The sequence below is a fragment of the Dipodomys ordii genome, unplaced genomic scaffold, assembly GCF_000151885.1.
Source record: "Dipodomys ordii isolate 6190 unplaced genomic scaffold, Dord_2.0 Scaffold110, whole genome shotgun sequence".
In the NCBI taxonomy this organism is placed as follows: domain Eukaryota; kingdom Metazoa; phylum Chordata; class Mammalia; order Rodentia; family Heteromyidae; genus Dipodomys; species Dipodomys ordii.
This window is the reverse complement of record NW_012267326.1, coordinates 2,420,765-2,442,717: the sequence shown is the minus strand read 5'-3', so window position 1 is coordinate 2,442,717 and position 21,953 is coordinate 2,420,765. Positions and strand designations below refer to the sequence as shown.

Below are 21,953 nucleotides of genomic sequence, written 5' to 3'. Positions count from 1 at the left end.
TATAAGTGTATGATGTGCAAAAATTAAGCCAATTTAGCTTAGTTTGCATGCATTCTATTTTAAACATTGTGCTATGAGAGTAGGGCTCACTGTTGGAAAGCTTGGGTGAGACCTTCATTCAATCAACCACAAGCACAAGCAGAAATAAAACATGTTAAGCCAAGTTCTGGTAGCTAGCTCACACCAGCTACTCAGAAGGCTAAGATCTGAGGACAGAGATTCAAAACTAACCTGGGCAGAAAGTCCATGAGGCTCTTACTTACAATTAACCAGAAAAAATACAAGACATGAAGGTATGGCTCAAGTGGTAGAGTACCACCAGATGTGAATGACAAAAGTCAGGGACAACACTCATGGCCCTGAGTTTGAGCCCCAGTACTGGTACAGGAACACATACATATGTGTGTGCATACACACACACATACACACACACACATCATGTTGTAAGGGATAAATATATACAGTTATTTGTCAACTAAAGATATACAGTTATTTCTCAACTAAAAATGACATGAATATATTATAGAGAAAAAAATTGTTCACTTTACTTCCAATAGACCAGTTACTTTAGATCGATTATCAATAATTTTCACTTGGCCTCATGTGGCTTATGGTCATGAAGTCTGTGCCCTCTACGTGACTTGGACAAAGGGCAGAAGCAAGCTTTCCTGGATGCTCGTGTCACTCCAAGGTCACTTTTTCCAGTACTGACTGGATTACTCATATGTACGTGTGACCCCTGCAAACCTCTGTCCAATTCTGGCTAGGGAGAGGGAAGCATTTCCTCTCTAAACTTAGCAATGGATTTTGTGTTTCTTGAATGAAGGTCAAAGCTCTGTGCTTCCCCATGTGTGCCGTTAGCTAATGAAGTTGGGAATTCTGAACACAGCCATCTACAAATTGTTTCGAGAACAAAGCTTGAGTGAAACCATTTGCAGTATGGAGCTTCAAGTGAGGCTGTAACTCTCAAGTTACATTTCAATGAAAAAGCCACAACATTTCCCCTTATTGTTTGTCCAGAAAAGTGGAAAAAAAGAATAAAACTCTGGCGATGTTAAATCTAACTGGTTGTTTTGGAAGATCAAAGGTGTCAGGCAGCACACGATATTATCATTTCCAAAGTAGAGGTCACCATAGCTATTGCTGTGAACAAGCTTTAGCATGATAAGAAAGGACACGGTACATCATGCCCTCTTTGAGAGTGGCATGCTTCTGGTAACATGTATGCAATGATTATCACGCTTATCTTCTGTGTCCCACAAAATTAAACTAGATGTGTTGAAGAAAATTAATCCTCTCAATAATCCCAATACATAGGATCTTGTTATGTGATTGTTGTCAGAAAACTGAAAGTCAGGCACAAAAAAGATAATTCTCAGGGACTAGACAAGGAAGAAACCTAATCCAAACACTCTAAGAATTCAGACTCCAAGAGCAGGGAATTTGAGAAAGAACAAGGAAATAAACATAAGCTTGAATATTGCTACCTAGAAAAACAGAACATAGTTTTTGAAGATATCCCTAAAGTTCAGAAGAGGAGAGATTAGGCAAAGTTCAGATTTGAGACAAGGAGGCCATCTGAAGAAATATAAAACTATGTGGGTAGGGAAGAAACTTTTGAGTCAAACCAAACTAGAAGGAAAAACTGACCTCAGCAGGCTTTTGGATGTTTTCCTGCAGGAAATAGTTCCTGGATAAGTTCAAAACATGTAAAGTCTTTGGATTATACTTTCTTATACCTTTAGAATCCACACAGAAAATAAGTCTTTATTCCTGGGTTCATCTATCAAAAGGATAATAACCCCAAACACTTTCCAAAAGTAAATGCAAGTTATTTGAAGGAAAGAAGAGAGTCTGGGTAAGTGATCAGGATTGAGTGGCCTCTTAGAAGGTTTTGACCTCTCCCTACTGAGAAAGCATGGGAGGCTGGCCAAAGAGAATTGGAAGAGATGGAAGAGTATGCTAGCTTTAAGGCACACCAAGCTCACAGATGGCCCTTAATGAAGCATGATCCTTCTTCTGAGCCGGAGAGGAAGAGAAATCTCTAGCCATATTTCACTTCATACCACATACTCTAATTTTATGGCTATTTTCCCACAGTGGATGTATGATTCTATCATTCACTTACAATTAACCCAGGTAGGTATCTCTTTATATGAAAGTACAAAATTGATACTAGCAAAAAAAATATCAAACAGGAAAATAGAACCTATGCTTCTGTGGTACAATATAGCTCGGTCTTTAATATCTAGTCAGTGACAGAACAGTGACAGAAATCCTAATCAATACCATTTCTACTAAAATGGAAGTCATAAGTGGGACCTACTGCAAATTCTTTCCACTTGTTTGGTTTCATATAAACTAAAAATTGTGGGCTTGTGTTTGTTTGTCCTTAATGACATCTACAATCATTTGTTGTTTGTCTTATTCATGAAGTGCTACACAGTAGGCTTTGTGTGTTTGAGAGACCTGCATTTGGATGCTGACCATAGAATGCATGACACCTTATATAGCATCTCTAGGTTTGTTTCCTATGTGTAAAATGAGGATAACAATTTAGTCACTTGATATCCACACAACAATGGTATGGGTTACTCTGTGTGTGTATGTGTGTATGTGTGTGTATATGTGTGTGTGTGTGTGAGAGAGAGAGAGAGAGAGAGAGAGACAGAGACAGAGACAGAGAGCTGAGGAGTGCTAATACTGAGCATGGGAACTATTCCTTAGCATTTTCTCTCAAGGCTAGCACTCTATCACTTAAATCATAGCTTCACTTTTGGCTTTTTCATGGTTAAATGGTGAGAAGAGTCTCATGGACTTTCCTTCCTGCATGACTTCAAAGTTATATCCTCAGATATCAGCCACCTGAGTAGATAGCTGGGTTATTAAAAGTTCAATGGCCAGGCATGTATATAAATAAGTGAAATAGACTGGTTTCCATGAATTACTGGGGGGGGGGCAGTGTAGGCTCCACCAAAAGGCCTATCCATCTAAATATTTTTAAGCAGTATTGTAGTTAAACAACATTCTTTCACTAGACAAACTTGCCACTCTGATAAATGACAGGAATTTTCTAAGAGACTTCTAGACTCCAGTATGCTGAACAACTGCTTGAAGGCATTGAGCCGCAGAGCACTTTAGTATAAACATACTCCTAACCCTGTAACCACTGCTTACCATGTTCAGGGGAGTACACATCATTACCTCATGCTTCATTCACATTGAAAGTGGGGGTTCTCTCCTAGGTCAAAACTAAAGACTCCACTTTCTCCTGAACCACAACTTTGGAATGTATGTCTTTATGTTCTTACATCTTTGTGTTTTTCTTTCTTTGCTTCTCTTTATCTCTCCCTCCCATCCTATCTGCCTCCTCCCTCCTCCCTCCCTCCCTCCTTCCTTCCTTCCTTCCTTCCTTCCTTCCTTCCTTCCTTCCTTCTTCCCTTCCTCTTTGTCTGTCTTTTTCTTTTTTTCTTTCTATACTGGTACTAGGGCTTGAAGTCTAGCTTGGTCTCTTCATTCAAGGCTGGCTTTCTATCATCTGAGCCACACCTCCACTTCCAGCTCTTTGGTGGCTAATTGGAAATATGAATCTCACAAATATTTCTGCCCAGCCTTGCTTTGAACTGTGATCCCCAGATTTTCCTGAATAACTAAGTTTACAGGCCTGAGGCACCTGATTTCATGCCAATTTTAAAAATTGTCCCATGAAGCAGTCATCACATTACCAATACTTAATGAATAAAGAAATGTTGGAGTTGGCTTATAGACGCTTGCAGAACAACATACATTCATCTTTCAAACTTAGCTTAGGCTAAGTTAGAGTGTTGGCTTTGGTACTCTTATTTTTTGTTTATTTTTGTGTTTTGTTATGTTGCTATGTGCACAGGTTTTTCTTCCTTAAACTTCAGAATTCTCATTTCTTCTGTAAAGGAAAGAAAATGTCTACTTTTAAAGTGATGTGATTAACCAGTACCAGTACAGTAAGATCAAGGGCAAGCATCAAATCAAATGATTGTGAACGGTGTCTTAAATGTTACATGCTTTTACCATGATTTCATAAATCCAAAAGAGAAAGTCTTTACATCTTTGAACTTGAGAAACAACACTGCAGAATGAACAAAGAAGCAAGTTTGGGTTTTTTTTTTTTAACCTGGCTGGGTTTTCAATTAGAAGGAACCCTGCCACCACCTGCCACTATGAAGGAATGTGTCTTTTGTTAAAAAAAAAAAAAAAAACCTCAGGTTGAATGACCTTGAAAAAAAAATCACATAGCCAGTACCAATATGTATGAAAGAAACATCTGTTGGGACTGTTTCACTGTTAACAAAGCCAGTCTCCACACACACATGCCAATTCATGAGACACACATTCCTTCAACATTTAAGATTTACTGAGAGCTGTGTTAAATTATGTAAGATGTGTAGGCGCTCTAAACAACCTGGTTCCTAGCAGAAGAAATTCAATTCTAAGGCCACAGAAACATTTACATATGTAAATGTAGTTATTTGTGTACCTACCACTTAGCACACATGGTTTCATTGAATCTTGAAAATATTTTTTGCTTTGTAAGTATAAATAACCTCATTTGACAGTAGAGGAAACAGATGTTCAGATATATTATGTAACGTGTCCAAGAAAATTAAGACTGTGACTTAGAGGGCTTTTTTGGTAAAGACTTAAAGAGAAAAATCCTTGAAATGTGTAACTTTTGGGTTATGTTTTGGCAGTATTAGGCATCAAACTCAGGCATGTTAGGCAAATCCTCTACCACTGAGCTATATCCTTAGCATAGTGTGTATTTCCTGGTTTGTTTGTTTGTTTTTAATTTGGTACATATGTATATATGGCGCTGAGACTAGAACCCATAGTCTTTCACATGCTAGGTGAATGCTCTACCTCTAAGCTATACCCCCAGTCCCATATATGGACTTTTGTATTTCGAAGATTATTTACGTATCATTGAAAATTTACAAATTTTAATGAGCTAAACATACATATATACATCATATGTCGGCTTTATGTATTTGTATAGTTTGCACATTATTTTAAATATATTCTTACCTAGATCTTCCCATATACATTCATTGGTGAGTATAAATAGATTAACTTCAAACCAGTGAAAAGAAGAGTTCCACATTAATAATTAAATCTGAGTTAGAAGTGATTACTTTTAAAGAACCATCTGAGAAACATATGCTAGTATATGTTTGGCACCCTTGGTGTTTTGACTAGCCTCTGAAATACGTCCCTGGCCACATTTAGGCTTTTCACTGAGAGGATATCAAGGGTTCTCAGGTAAAGGAAAGACCTGAAGCCTTAGTAGGCACCTGGAACTGTCCTGTGTCTAGTACCTTGACAACAGAAAGTAAGTCAGATCTGGAAACTGTAGGATTTATAATTTAGAGGAAGGACGCAAACTTGCTAGTAAGAAAGGTGATGTGTAATCCCAGGTAGAGTTCATACTAGGTGATTTTGTCAAGTGCTTAGATATTGGCAAAAGTCATTCAGATATAATTGAGGCGGGCTAGCAAAAGTAAGACCGTAACATTTTTGTGTATTGGTATGAGTTGAATTCTAATTATAGGCAAATGAATGTTGCAGGATAGCAAACAATGATCTGGAAAAAGATTTCCATTCAGCTAGTAAAAGCCACATTAGTAAAAAGCCACATTTAATTATGTGTTGAAGTAAGTAATAGATGTCTTACATCCTGTTTTTAAGACCTTGCACATTCTACAATAATCACTTATTTTTTCCTTAATAAAACTATATCATTTTTGTATGTGTAACAGCACCAGCGAAGAAGGCTTAGTACTACATAATATCTAATGAAAATTATTTTAATACACTATTGTTGTCTGTTAAATCTAATGTGTGTAGTATTGTATTTCTTTTATTTATTTGTTGGTTGTTACAGATACCGGGGCTTGTTCTCAGGGTCAGAATTTTGCTCAGAACTAGCAACCTACCATTTGAGCTATGCCTGCAGTTCCAGCTCTTTGCTAGTTAATTGGAGATAATTGTATCATAGATTTATTTTCCCAGACTGCTTCCCAACTACAATCCTCAGGTCTCAACTTCCTGAATCACTAGGATTATAGGTGTGAGTCACTGGAGCCCTGCTTATTTTTTATTACTTTTGACTAATGTGCATTTAATAATATTAGAAGCAAATACTACTGGGGAAACAAGTATATCATTCTCAAGCCACATTATGGGCATTCTTTTGCTTATATTTATTACAGAAACTTCTCAAAATTAATATAGTATAATAACAAATATTACATTTTTCCCTTATTATAGTTGTTTGGCAGATCTGGAGATAAGGAACAGAGTCAATTTACCACAAAAGTGAGTGAATTTTCCTATCATTGGCTATGTGAGATCAACGGCATTTTCTCAAAGAAAACCCAATATGAAAATTCTGTGTAAATAGTATCTATAAAATAATCTTGAGTAAACTTGCTGCACTGTTGAAGGTACCAAAGTTCCTACATTTTGGAATATAAATAAAAGCTAATACACATATCAGACAAAACTTACATGTAAGTTTATGTATTCCCCATGATGAGTGCTAAAATCAATGTTTAACTTATACTAGAGTAAAATGTCTAATTGATATTACAATAAAAGTTACTAAAGAAACAGAGAAATATAGCACTCTTGTATTCCAAAGGGAAAAATCATTGTCTGAAATCCAAGTGTTTTTATATCTAGGTTTTGTTTTTATTTTTAGTCTTCTAATCCCATTATTTGAAAATTGAATAAATGTGTATTTTTCAGGTCATTTTGTTTCACGAGTTTCTTGCTCAATAGACTGTGGGCCCACCTGGCAGAAGTATCTACTCCTCTCTAAATGCAATTCCTCAGCCTCATAAATTTCACAGAACATTTATTTTAGTTTGTACTGCTTTCAGGAAAAAAAAAAAAAAAAAAGGGCACTGGAAATGGGGCTTTCCACCACATGGCGTTTGGTTTCCTCCTTTGCTGGCTTTGTTTTCACATGCAAAAACTAAAGGGAAGTGCACTATCAGCCAGAATTCCGGAGTTTAGGTTACACATGCACACACAGGGTGTCACTGATACTAGGTCATGATGCCCAGGTGTCACTACTACTTGGTAGGAGCTATGTCATACCCTGTAATGACTGCACCAAAAAAACAACAACAACAACAACAAAATTTATGACAAAAAAAAGCAGCATATCTTGTCTCATGGCTTACAAGGTTTAGCATAGTAATCTGTATTTCCCTCACCTGCCTCTTGCCAAAGCATTAGCTGTAAAATAAAAAATAAATTACTTCTAAATTCATCCAGATGTATGGCCTCATATTTAGTAACCTAAACATATCTTTGAAAGAACATGTAACACGAAATGAACTACCAACTAAATTTAGTCCAATAACAAAGTCACACATCACTCTCTGACACAATCTAAGGGGACTCTATCTTTCTCTAAAAAGTAAGTGTAGTAGGCAGAAGTAGTTCTTCAGAAGAAATAATAATTTTGTGATTTCATAAGGAATGAATGCTATTTTTCATAAATGGTTTCAGAATTTTTTGAAGACTTGTCTTGAACTTTGATTCTAGGACCCAGTGAAACATCAAAGGCAACGTAAGTTTCCATAAATGTAACTCAATCACCCTATGACAGCATACTCTTAGAAGTGAGTTGGTATGTTTGGCATACTCAAACCTCTTGTAGGGCTATGATTGTTAGGCCTGGAAACTTTGTATGAAATATCCATTACTTATTCCCACTGCTCTAAACACATAATCTGTCACACAAAAAAAACAATAACAACAACGAACCAGGGCAAAGGACAGAGAAAAGGAAAGCCAAGCTTCAAATGAATGTAAAGGCCGAGATAAGGAATTCATTTATGATTTATAACTTCTTTTCAATAGCTACTCTCATGTAATTTTCTCTGAAAATTTGAAAATCCACTGGACTCAGGGGCAAAATCCAGAAAAACAAAACAAAGCACAGCAGGCTGGTGCAAACTTTCATAGCTTGTAACAATAGTTCTTATTCAGTCCTTGTGTTTGAATATCTAAAGAAACTGTGATCTGGTTTTCATTACTCCCCATCTGGTGTTATTGCCGGCTTTGTTCAGCAATTTCTGGCCATTTTGGCCTGATGGTTACTGTTTTGTTTTATGTTGCTATATTACACAGAATGTAACTGTTGTAGCCACCACCAAAGAAAAGAATAAGCTTGAATAAAGAAATTTTGATGGAAGAGTTCCTGATGATCCCTCTAACTACAGAAGTGTTTGTTTCAGCTTGACTACTGTCCACTTCTTACAAGGTGTAGGTGGGATGCATGAACATATCTTTCAGAGGGTAAAATAGAATTACAGATTCATATATCAAGATTAATTCTGTTGCCTTTTCTCTTCCTTTCTAAGGAGAATAATGTCTATACTTTCCCATATCTTGCTAACTACCAACTTATAGCTCATGACAAACTGATATCATATCACATGTTTAGAGATAAAAATATATGTGTCCTTGTATCTGTAATGCTTGGTTCTAGTAGCATAGTCCTCATCTGGAGGCAAAGCTGCAAATGACTGAAAGGCAAGCATCTCAGTAAAAACCAAATCCAATTTATGCTCTCTAAGGACAATTTCACCACTTTTGGTAGTAAAAAAAAAAAAAAGAAAACCACCTGAACTCTTTCACTTCTTTCTTAAGCAATAGTCATGAAGAAGATCTTTCGCTCTGCCTTATTTAAAAAAGCAATGTATGGCATCCTCCTTTAATTCTTTGCTATATTTGAAGTTATTTTCCCCAAACAAAGAAACAGTCATGAGTTACTAAGACATCCCAGAAAGAATAACCAAAATATAAACAAAACTAAAACCAGCGTTTTTTCTTCTTAAAGCTGTACTTTTTTTTTTTTTTTTTTGTCCAGGGTGGGGAAGAAGCTTTCAATCAGAGGACACGTTCTGGCATTCACAATAACTTTGGAAAATCAGTCCAGTTGTGGGGCTTGAACTCTGGGCCTGGGCACTGTTCCTCAGCTCTTCAGCTCAAGGCTAGCACTCTACCACTTGAGCCACAGCGCCACCCCTGGCTTTTTTCTTATGTGGTGCTGAGGAATCGAACCCAGGGCCTCGGGGCATGCAAGGCAAGCGCTCTACCACTGAGCTACCTTCCCAGCCCAAGCTGTACTTTTTTTGGAGAGACTACAGAACAGGTATGAGAAATAGTAAAATAATGATATATCACTTATAGCATACACCTCAACAACAACAAAATTTAACTAAATACTGCCAGTTTTTTATACAAAAGCTACCAGGTATTGTCATTGATCCATGTATAACTTATCTAATCATTACAACACTCTACAAATCAGGCCTTATTATAATCACAGGTTCATAGAAGGCACAATGTGTAACTGTCTTCAGTCACACAAGTGGTAAATAGATTAGACACAGCAGTATAGTTCAACTACCTTCAGCACCAGCTGATACTAACCCTCTGATACCAATTACTTTATTTTTCCATATAAAACTTGGCCAGGCTTAAAAATGCTCTTGACTTTTCCATATTTCTTGATTTCAGTATTATAATAAAGAATAGATGAGGAATAACAAATAACATGTACAAGAAGCATCCCAATATTCCAATGAGAACTCTGTCATGCAAGAGAGACCATATATATTCACAAATATTTAATATAACCTTTAAAAATGTGTAGCATTCTGAAACATGAAGAAACATTAGCCACAGATGTAGTCAAACAACTTCTGAAATGCTTCGGGAGAAAAGAGCCTGACCTTAATAAAATACCAACCCTAAAATCCTGTGGGATATTTATAGCCAAAGCTTAGATATAATGGCACCATCAGTAAATTCATTCCTAGTCAACAAATGTTACTAGAGCTCCAAAGAACGGAGAAATTAAAACATGCTTTACATGGGAACGTTTTCCCCAGTGATCCTCATTTTTATATAGGAAATCAATTTGCATCACTGATAATATCATTCACATCAGACAACACAAAGTTGTTAGGAGGTAATTTAGTTTGCTGCTAAAGCAATTTGATACTTGTTCTGATTTGTGGTTTTCATTTTGTTTGTTAATGAAAAAAATTAATGAGCAATGTTACCAGAAATACAACTCATCAAAGCATTGGCATTATTAAGGAGGTTTGCCATATACCACATTGGGATCATTGTGCAGCTGGGAGACCTCTTTTGCCAGGAAGACAATTGTGAATTAAATAGGATAGGCAAGGCCTTCAGGCCTGGAGGCCCTCCCACGTACCTTTACATTGATTTGTGTTTTTGTCAAGAATTGCCTTTGTGGATACAATTTTTCCATACCTGAAAGAGATAAAGAAAGAGAAAAAAATCCATGTTATTATAACCCAACAGAAGTGTTTAGCATACATCTTTTATTATTATCATCTTGAAACAGTTGTACAAAAGGGGTTCAGAACAAGTCAGATTATGAGTACAATGTATCTTGATTAACATCACCCTTTTCCTCATCTTTCAGACCCACAAATGTTCTCAAGTTACAAGGTTCCATTTTCACATATGTACATTGAATATAATGACTGTGTTCTCTCTCTCTCTTTCTCTCTCTCTCTCTCTCTCCTTTTACCTCCTCCTCTCTCCTAGAATCACCTCCCACAAAAACATATTTCAACTTTGTGGTATTTATTTGTTAACATATTTAAATGCATATAAGTGTACACAAAACTGAGCATGAAGCAGACATGCTGTTAGCTACCATTTGATACCTGGATGCTCTCTCATCAGTTCTTCTTTTTGAATTAGGAACGTACTTCCTGACATAAGCACCAAGGGAAGGGAGTGGGGGGGGGCACCTTCACAGTTCACAGATCATCTATGAGCCTGTGTCACAGGATGCTGGAAGGGGATGGTATGTGATTGTAGCAGAAGTAAATATCAACCTATGGATTTGTGGAGACAAGTGTGAGCCTTGCTGCCACATTTCATGGAGTCTGTTCTCCATGCAGACAAATGCCTTTGCTATAACCTTGAACATTTCAGGCCATAGGAGTTTCTTCTGTAAAAATAAGCTATGCACAGAAACCTTATGGTTCAATCAACCTTTATGTGCTTCAGAAATCAGATGCAGAGCTTCAGAGTGCATAAGTTAAAAGAATAACAAACACCTCATCTTGTTTGGTTGGATGAGTCATATTCACTCTATACATGATTTCATCATCCATAACGACATACACATTTACTTAAATCATGTCCTGGATCATTATTTAGAAAGTGATGAAGATAATGTTACAGTTGTTATGAAGATTTACTCGAGTGTTTAGGACCGTGGCTGTTAAGTAAGTGCTTACTAAGTTGAACTTTTCTTCTAATTGTTCTCTCTGACCTCTGGGAGGAATACAACAAACCCTCAAGTAGATTAGATGGATGGTTGCTAAAAGCAATATAAAGTTAAAAGATTGTTATGAAGGGAAAAGGTAAGTGCCTGGCACTAGTAATCCTAGCTATTCAGGAGGCTACAATCTAAGAATCATGGTTCAAAGCCAACACAGGCAGAAAAGTCCATGAGACTCTTAGCCTTAATTACCTAACAAATGATGGAAATGGAGGTGTGACTTAAGTGGTAGAGCAACAATCTTGAACAAAAAAGCCAAGTATGAGTGTGAAGCCTGGAGTTCAGTAACCAGTACCAGCATATGCATGCGCGCACACACACACACACACACACACACACACACAGAATCACAGGCACACACATGCACACATGCACACACACAAATAATTTACTTAAAAATTAAAGAGATGAATGTTACCTATTAAACTATATCTTAAATTTGTAATTTACACTCTTATTTTCAGTGTAAAGATTTCAGGAACTATTTCTAATAAGCTCATTCTTACCAAAACCCCACAAGTCCTTTCTTATTCCCTCAAAATAAATACCTCCATGATTCTCTTTCAGATTTTACTTCATCTCAAGATAGTCTTGGGCAAACAACCTGTAAAATCATCTCCTACTTAAACCTTCTGTTTACAATAATACCAATTAGCTAGATGTCATGTTTATTAGCTTTGGTATATTCAAGCAAATCAACATTTAAAATGGATACAGAATAGCAAAGAAGACAAGGATATTTTGTACATTTTTTATTCCGTTTAGCGTGTGAGAGTTTAAAACAAAACAAAAAAACAATGAACAGAACTCAACAACACAGACCAGGGACAAAAATCCTTAACCCTCCCCCAACTCCCCCCTGCTCCTTTTTTATTGTTATTATAAAGGTGATGTACAGAAGTCTCCAGCACTGTTCATTGGCTGAGCAGGCACCCAAGCCATTTTGGAAAAAGCATTTTAGGGAGAACACTCAGCATTATGAAAAGAAGCATTTGGACAGGAGCCTGAGCCACTATGAGAACAAGAAGCTCCATGATTGGTCCCATCTTATGTGATTCAGCATTTTAGTGAGGCCTGCCACCTTTGATTTCTGTCACCTATCAGTTCACTTTTCTCTCTTTTAGTTTCATGCAGCAAAATGTGTTATAACACCACTCAAGGGCTCAGCAGAGGGAGTTTAAAGTTCTTTATTATGAACTGTTTTTATTTATTTATTTATTTTTGTCAGTCATGGGGCTTGAACTCTGGACCTGGGCGCTATCCCTCAGCTCTTCAGGTCAAGGCTAGCGCTCTACCACTTGAGCCACAGTGCCACTTCTGGTTTTTCTGGAGTTTATTGGAGATAAGAGTTTCATGGACTTTCCTGCCCAGCCTGGCTTTGAACCGTGATCCTCAGATCTCAGCCTCCTGAGTAGCTAGGATAACAGGCATGAGCTCCTGGTACCCAGCTATGAACTGTTTTATAAAATTATATTAAGTTTCCAAAGACAAAGAAAAACTTTGAGGCATAACACTTATGAGAAATTTCATAAGTATAACAACTACTGCAAGCTTTTTAGTAGATATACAAGTTTTACTATTGAAAGGATTATTTAATGCAATGAAGTCAAAAGCATATTTCTCAGAGAGATTGTCGACAAAATTGAGTGTCTTGAACTGTCAGTGAAATATTTCTGAGTTTCATAACATTTAAAAACACACTTCTGTGATTAAATTGCAGGAGAATGCAACTGCTTCATTTAAAAGAGTCGGAATTCACAAAAGTAAAACAGATAAAGCCATATAATCTAGAAAGAAATAGTTTCCTGAAGGTAATTTTCATTTCTTTTAAAGCTCACATGTACAAAAAGCAGAAGAAATGAAATTAAGTCTAAGTTTAAAATAATGCATTTTCCCATAATTACGAAAATATATAAAACAAAATATTCATGTGGAAGAGAGGCTGGACTTTTTGTTTTTCAACACATTGACATCTTTGTATTAAATTTTGAGAAGCATGTTGCATAAAGCTGTTCTGTGTCACTTCAAAAGATCAGTAGTTGTGGAACTATACCAGGAAGCCCATTGACCAGTGTATATTCAAGTAACTCATAATAATATAAATCATTGATGCAGTCCAACTACTTCTGTGAAAATTATTGGCTTTAGAGACTCTGCATTATATTCAGAACATTTAAAATTATATGTAAAATACATGTAACTCCTTAATTAACTATATAAAAGTATATGTTAAGCAATCTTGCTCAAAAAACAAGCTTACAATCCAGGGGTAGATTGCTCTTTTCTGTTATTCTAGCTATTTAGGAGAATGAGTTCTGAGGATTGAGGTTCAAAAGTCAGCCCTGGCAGAAAAGTCTGTGAGATTCTTAGATCCAGTTAACCAGCAAAAAACCAGAATGGGAGCCAGGACTCAAATGGCAGAGTGCTAGACTTCAGTGCAAAAGCTAAAGGACAATGCCCAGGCTATGAACACACACACACACACACACACACACACACACACACACACACACACACACGGGAGTGTGTGTGCTTGTAATAGAAATAAAAAAACACTAGTTGTTTTTAATTTGGTTTGTTAGGACAATCCAGAGAGCAGATTTTAAAATTTATGTATTGCTGTCTTAACTCCTCTATCAGTGACTTCACATTTCTTTGTCTTAATCCTCCCCAATAGTGCTGCAGGTGTATAAACAAACCACCTAGTACATTCCTTTCATTCTACAGGGCATTTTGCATGACAAAGAACACTTCCAGACACTTAAGTTTTTGCCACTCTGGAGGGTCTCGGACTAAAGAAAAAATGTATCTGTTCCCCATATACCAGAAAGAATAGAATGTCTACTTATAGATTCCTCACCTAATAATTCATTTTTATGACACATTTTTAATGTATTAATTTCCACCACAAAATTTCACATGATTGTCTGTACATAATATGGTATCTGTTCTCATATCACCCAAAGCCTTGTTTTTCCAGCTTTATTGAAACACCTATGACTGAATCTTTGTTTTATGTGCAGACCAGTAATACTTTAGGGAAGATGCCATGGCTATTGCATATTTGTAGTGGAGACCATCTACACATAGTAGAAGTATAACATTCTCACTATTGGTAATGCTCCTCTAGGACAGATGAGACCAGCTGTTCTTAACTGGTTATAATAAGCTAATCATTAACTGGCAATGCTCTACTCTTGATTAATTATCCTTCTTTTTTGTATTTAATTGTGCCTTAAGAGTCCACTGTAGATACCATTGTTCACACAATAATAAACTCTTTGTTATCATATGCTCAGTTGGATTGCAGTATCATCTCAGGAAAAGATAATCCAAGAATATGTTTTGTATTTTAATAGTCCTTTAGTCCTGCATGGTGCTTACATCTTACTAACAGCAGTCAAGGGAGACACTGTAAAAGCCTGATTTCTTTTTCTAGTCTTTCTATTTCCATCATATCCATAAATCTAACAAAATTTGATTACCACAAGATTCTTAGAATTTCCCTTGCTATAATGTAATTCTATCAACATCCAATTTTCTTCCTGATTTCCTGCCTCCCTACCTATAACTCCCTTTGCCTAATATCAGGTTTTTGTTGTTTTTCTCAGTCAGATATAGTTTACTCTCCATTTCTTTTGTCTTGTATTCAGAGCCACCTCTGCCCCAGGATGCCTCCATCCCAGATCAGTACCCACTGCTGGTGGAATCTTGACAGTTACTTAAGAAGATAGACCATGCATGCCCTGTCTTGCATAGTAGAGACTCAGAAGGCCAAAGTGGGCACAGAGCAGCTCAGCTCTGGCTTATCTAGGGAAGGCCCTGGGGAGAAGGTGTGGCCAGGTGAGGGAAGGTGTGGCCAGGTGGGGGAAGGTGTGGCCAGGTGGGGGAAAGTGTGGCCAGGTGAGGGAAGGTGTGGCTAGGAGGAGGAAGGTGTGACCACAGAACTGTGGAAGCTGTCTCAGTCCATGGGAAGCTTGACTTGGAGGGGCCCAGGATGTGACCTCAGAGAGTGTGTGCTAGTTACCTAGGCAACTCAAGGTAGATACTGGGTGGGGACACGGACAAGGAAAGCGAGGTACCTGCTTGACCTTCCCTGGTGGATTTTACAATAACATTATCAAGAAAGTTGTACTTCTTCTTATATTGTCTTGTGGTAAACACGTTGTTTTAAAGTAAAACACGTGAATCAGCAACCTAAATCAATAAACTACATAAATACTCCACAAAAGTAGAATGGATAGGCACATTGAGTTATTTAAGAAATTCAAAGAGGGGGCTGGGAAGGTGGCTCAGTGGTAGAGCACTTGCCTTGCATGCCTGAGGCCCTGGGTTCCATTCCTCAGCACCACATAAGCAAAAAGAAAAAAGCCGGAAGTAGCACTGTGGCTCAAGTGGTAGAGCTCTGGCCTTGAGCTGAAGAGCTGAGGGACAGCGCCCAGGTCCAGAGTTCAGGCCCCACGACCGGACCCCAAAAAAAAAAAAGAAATTCAAAGAGTAGAATGGATAGATACACTGAGTTATTCAATAAATGTAGTACCGTACCAGGATGAGGACAACCAATTAGAAACTAGGAAGTGAATGAATTACCAAACAATGTGGAGCAGAATACACCAGAGAGAAAAAGTCCACAATGCAATATATATATGTATGTATATATATGTATACATATATATGCATGTGTGTGTGTTAGGCAGAATGCAGGCCTGTAACCCTAGCTGCTCAGAAGGCTGGGATCTGAGGATCACCATTGAAAGCCAGCTCAAGCAGGAAAGTCTATGAGACTCATCTCCAACTAACCACTATCAATCCAGAAAAGTAGAGTTGAGGCTCAAGTGGCAAAGAGCTAGCCTTGAGCAAAAAGTGCAGGGACAGAGACTAGATCCTGAGTTGAAGTGCCTGGCCAGGCACATACACACACACACACACACACACACACACACACACACAATTGTTTTAGAGAAGCTAATTCATTAGAAGGCAAGGTCATAGTTACCCTTGGGAGTGGTAGGCAATTTGAAGGGGTCTGTGTGGCTGTTGCTATTCTGGTTATACTCTGTCTTGTGATGTCTCTGCTAGGTGTGTTCTATTTGTGAAATACAAGTTGTAGTTAGTTCATTTTCCCAGTTAATCATTTTAATAAAGCACAGGGCTGGGTGCAGATGGCTCACACCTATAATCCTATGGACTCAGGAGACTGAGAGCTCAAGATTAAAATTTGAAACCAGTCTGGGCAGAAAAGTCCATGGTTTTCTTATCTCCAATGAACCACTAAAAAGCCAAAAACAGAGTTGTGCTTCAAATGGCAGAGCATCAGCCTCTAACCATAACGCTAAGGGACAATATCCAGGTTCTCTCTCCCTGGCTCAAGCCCCAGGAGAGAGAGACACACACAGAGAGAGAGAGAGAGAGAGAGAGAGAGAGACAGACAGAGAGAGACAGAGAGACAGAGAGACAGAGGACAGCCCTGAGGGTCAAACCACACACACACACACACACACACACACACACACACACACACATTTTTTTAATGAAAAGGAGCCCTCTGCAATCTAGAAAAGTACAAAAATCCTTCCTATCAGTAGTTCTCTTGGGAAATTTTTACTAAATTATATATATAAATTCTCCAAAATCTTTCACTTAGAGAGAAGTGGAAACTGCCAGTCACCATACTGGATTTTGTGGTGTAAAAGGACTTTTAACTATACATATCAATGATTGTAACTAGGAGAAAAATTAACTAAGTTCTTCCTGATGTAAAATTAATTCCAGCAATCGAAGAGTTTTAAAAAGTGGATAGCATCTACCCTGAGTTCCAGTTCATGGATGACTCATTGTCAATGAGTCAGGTTCATTCACTTTAGAGCACCATGATTTTTCCCAGTTGATGGCTCCTGGGTTTCATGGTGCTCTGGTCACAGATAAATAATACATACAAAACTTACCACCAGCAAGGTACAATGGATTCTGTTCAGGAGGTGGCCTTTTATGTACTTACCTTAAGTTTAACCATGGGAAAGCCAAAGTAAAAGAGGATATGTTTGCCTAACATGCCATGAGAGCAAAATTGGTTCCACTTTCCTAAACACTAAATATCATGAAAAGCTACATTTCATGCCCATAAAATTGGAAATTGCTAAACGGTCTTCAACCTGAACACTGACACTGTAGTAAGCCAATTTTTTTTCTAACAGAGCAAGAATATATATATATTTCTGAAATAAGTTTGAAAAAGAAAAATACTAAAATTTATCTTACCCCACAAACACTTACTGTGTTGGTTAGTTGCCTTGTTTATGTAGGGTTTTACTTACCTGTGTGTTAGACAGTTATTATCATATCACAGGAATAATTTTGTATCTAAAACTAATCCATTTGTTTTTGTGCCAGTAATGGGGATTGAACTCAGGGCCTGGGCACTGTCCCTTATCTTTTTCCCTCAAGGATGGCCCTCTACCACTTGTACCACAACTCTACTTCTGGTTATTTTCTGGTTAATTGGACATAATGGGCTTTCTCTGATGGGCTTTCTCCTGCGTGGCCTGGCTTCAAATCATAATCCTCAGATCTCAGCCTTCTGTGTAGCTAGGTATGAATAGCCCAGTGCCCACCAATACCTGCACTTTTAACAACCTCCCATATGACTTTTAAGTCAAGATTGTAATAAAAAACAATGCATACAATATGAGAATTCCATTAGTATGTTAGACTACAATAGGACAGACATTAAAACAAACATACAAGACACAAATTAGAAATGAGCCACACTGTATGGTCAATAAGTGTTGTACTAACTAAAAAATTGAATCAGACAGAATTTCTGTACCTACTTGTTCATGAACTATGAATATTTAGCAATCACTAAAAAATGTCCCCAGAAATACACAGGTAATAACTCCTTCAATTTATTTCTGCTGATTTTTCATTTTGAGTATTTCATCTTTGAGTAGCAGCCAACCAATAAAACAACAACAACAATACCCTAAGCTAATCTACTTAAGAAAGGCTTGATTTTGTTAATAGCTTCAGAAGTTTCAGCCCATGGTGAATTGCCTTACTGTTTTGAAGCCTGTGACAAGGCAGGGCATCATGGCGGGAACTGGTGGTAGAAGAGGGTGCTGTAACCAAGGCAGGCAAGAAACAGGAAGGAGTTGGGGTTCTGATATACTTCCCAGGGGCTCGCTTGTTCCCAGTGACCTAGCTTCCATTAGATTACACTTTCTCCCTATTAGTCTACATCTCAATAGTAGCAAGCTCAGATCAAGTATCTAGAAGACATTACATTTGGAGCTACAACACATCATTCTAGGTATGTTATTTTGCTAAGACATATATTTTGCCAATGACATATATATATATATATATGTATATATATATATGGATGGGGCATATGTTGATACTTGACCATAAATATCACGCAATTGGTTATATCCAGGAATATTTTGGGGCTGGAATTTCTTATTTCTTTCTGGAAATAATATTTTTCTTAGAAATATAACATAAAAATATGGCTACATGTGTGTTTGCCCCTTTCTGTATGTCTGGTTTCAGAAAATTCTTTTTCTACAGCATCTAAAGTATAGTCATTAAGTGACCAGGTTGAATCTTGCTTGAGAAATAACTAATACCTCTAGTTAGACAAGCTGCTGGGACACTGAAAGGATTCATTCATTCATCCCATCTGAGGAAGAGTGTGTTTTGCAGAATAAAAGCATCTTTGAGGCCATAGAATTTCAATGTCATAGTGATGGTTGCTGAGTATTTTAATGTACTGTCAAACCACATTTTAAACACACACAAACATATATAATTTAACTATATTTTTAAATATAATTTCAATAGTATATTCAACAGTAAAAGTTTGGAATTAGCTATGGTAATCTATTTTCTATTTTTGTTTATTTACATCCCATCACAATCTTGTTTTGTGCTGTTATTTGTTGTAATTCAAATGGAATATAATCACTATATTTACTTACTATGTATGTTTAACTCAATTCTAAAATACACACATACACACACACACACACACACATATATATACATACTGTTTTTATGAGCTTACATTAAGCTATGTAGACAGGATTTTATTTTTTAAACTATACATTATAAATATTTCATAAATGCAATTTTCTATTTCTTTATACATAACTATGGAATTATATTTTCTATAAATATAAATACTGAACACATGAAAAAATGTTTACTTGTAAATGTTAAAATTTATTTAGGCTATATGTAATAGATGTAAAGTTTCTATTTTACATATTTTACTCTTTTAATGTATTTTTATTATCTTTAAGTAGTGTCTAAAGGAATTTCAATTCAACATTTCAGTTTATGAGTATAATGCTTTTTTTATGTCAGTCGTGGGACTTGAACTCTGGGTTTGGGTGCTGTCCTTGCGCTCTTCAGCTCAAGTGCACTTCAGCCACAGTGCCACTTCCGGTTTTCTAGTGGTTTATTGGAGATAAGAGTCTCATGAACTTTCCTGCCTGGGCTGGCTTTGAACTTTGATGCTCAGATCTCAGCCTCCTGAGTAGCTAGGATTACAGGTGTGAGCCACCGGTGCCCCCCTGAGTATAATGCATTTTGATCAATGTCACCACTTCTATTATTCTCACCCATCTCTCCCAACCCACCCATCCCAAGTTACCTGAAAAAAATATACTACTTTTACAGTTGTGAGTTATGTTCCATGCTGCAATACAAATGTCAAGACCAAGCACCATTAAGCAATCACTGAGCACAAAGTCCTGGGAAGGACATATGGGAGGAGCTCCTTACTATGATAATCTCCCTCCAAAAGGGCTCCATGGGACTTCTTTTGGTTGGCTGGGGGTGTCTCACTAATTTTTTTCAAAAGCTTTCTTTTCACTTTCAAATAAACTTTGCTTGCTTTAGATCCTTTCCTGCCTTTTAATTCTTTAATGGGATGAGAAAATGAATCTGTCCCCCTAGAGGGCATCAAAATGAAATAAATAAGTTAAAAATCAGATGACAAGCAGTAATGTGTTAATTTGGTAACATATACACTTTACTGCCCTGCATAGTGAGGATTAAATCTTTGCCTAGAGATACCGGACTCTCATTTACACCTTGATCACCTTCTGAGAAGTGTCATCTATTGTATTCACTCATTTTTTTCATTCTTTTCACAAATATTTATTGAGGCTGGGTATATAAGTATATATATATATGTATATATATATATATATATATGTATATATATATAAGCGTATATATATATATATGTATATAAGCAATACTTATACCCTACTCTTGAAGAACTTGTCTTCAACACCAGGATAGGAAAGCAATATAAAATGGATACTTGTTTAAAAAATAAATTTCTTTAAAAGTAAATTTTAACAATTAATTGTGAATGTCTCCTTGTGTAATTTCCAGAGAATGTTGTTCTTTATCTACCTTTTAGAGAACCAAGAGAAATCTCACATTTGCAAAATTAGAAATGTGCTTTTATAGCCTCTAGACTAGCATGATGACTAGCTTTTATCCATCTTATTCATTGTGTGTAGGAACAGATGGAAAGTATAGGGAGGAGGGACTCAGGTTAAAAAGGACAAATCTAATTAAATTTACTTAAAAGCTGTATGAACTTGGAAAAGTAATCTAATATTCCAAAGTTTAAAGTTTTCATCTTATAAAGTAAGAATAAAATCAGTTTGCTAGGTGAGTGTGAGTTTGAAATCAAACATCTAATGAAAACTGTAATATGGAAGGTGCTCAAATGATGGTGAGTATGTGTATATGTGTGCTTGTGCATAAATGCCATCCAAATATTGATAGGTATGTATACATACTCTCAAAGTTGTCAGGTCTACATAAATGTTCAAAAATGAACAGTTTTTTTTCCAGAGTTTTATTGTATATGAAGCTCTGTTGCTGAATTTTGGTAGGTGATCAGAGTAGCATGAAACATTATATGGGACCCTATACAATGAAGATATTGAAAGGGAAAGCACACTGAGGAAACATACCCAGTATTACAAGTTTTTTTTTAAGTGAAATGAAATGTCAGGTGACTTTAAAGTGTGTGAACACAGCAGCTATTTGTAGAGAGCTGCGAGAGGCCGCACCTGGAAGATGGCGCCGGCTTCCGCCCTCCGCCTTCCCGATGGCGAGTGCTCTCTGTGGTAAACAACTCCTTATATGGCTAAGGCAAAGAATCTGGCTTGCTTCCGCGCACCTGGACCTATTGGTGGTTCCCACGTGGCGTATCAGGGTTGGCTACCCAGCGGGTACTTAAGGCTGTGGGGAATTCTCCCCGGGGTTGGGGTCAGAAGATTGCGAAAAGGTCCTGGATAAGCTGCAGAGAGAAGAGTTCGGTGTCGCATCTTCCTTGCTGGTCGAGGCGGTAGCGACACGTGGTGGCCCATATGGGAACTCAGCCATAACCCCAACGAGGACTCAGAACTCTCTGCGGTCAGGGTGGTGCACCGGTAAGTCCCCAGGTAAAAGGGGAATCCGCGACAAGAGTGGGGGTAAGTTCCCAGGTAAAAGGGGAATCTGTGACAAGAGCAGGGGGATTTTTGCTCTTCTCTGT

General features: G+C 37.3%; 1 protein-coding gene across 2 annotated transcripts in view; it reads right to left on the bottom strand.

Moving 5' to 3' along the window:
* The window catches only part of Rbms3 (RNA binding motif, single stranded interacting protein 3), a 717,266-nt gene that overhangs the window by 480,624 nt on the left and 214,689 nt on the right, over positions 1 to 21,953 (bottom strand). For both annotated transcript variants that reach the window (XM_013028502.1, XM_013028503.1), the window contains exon 3: positions 10,280 to 10,338. In XM_013028502.1, the coding sequence (XP_012883956.1) occupies positions 10,280 to 10,338 (59 nt within the window). The remainder of the gene's footprint in view (positions 1 to 10,279; positions 10,339 to 21,953) is intronic.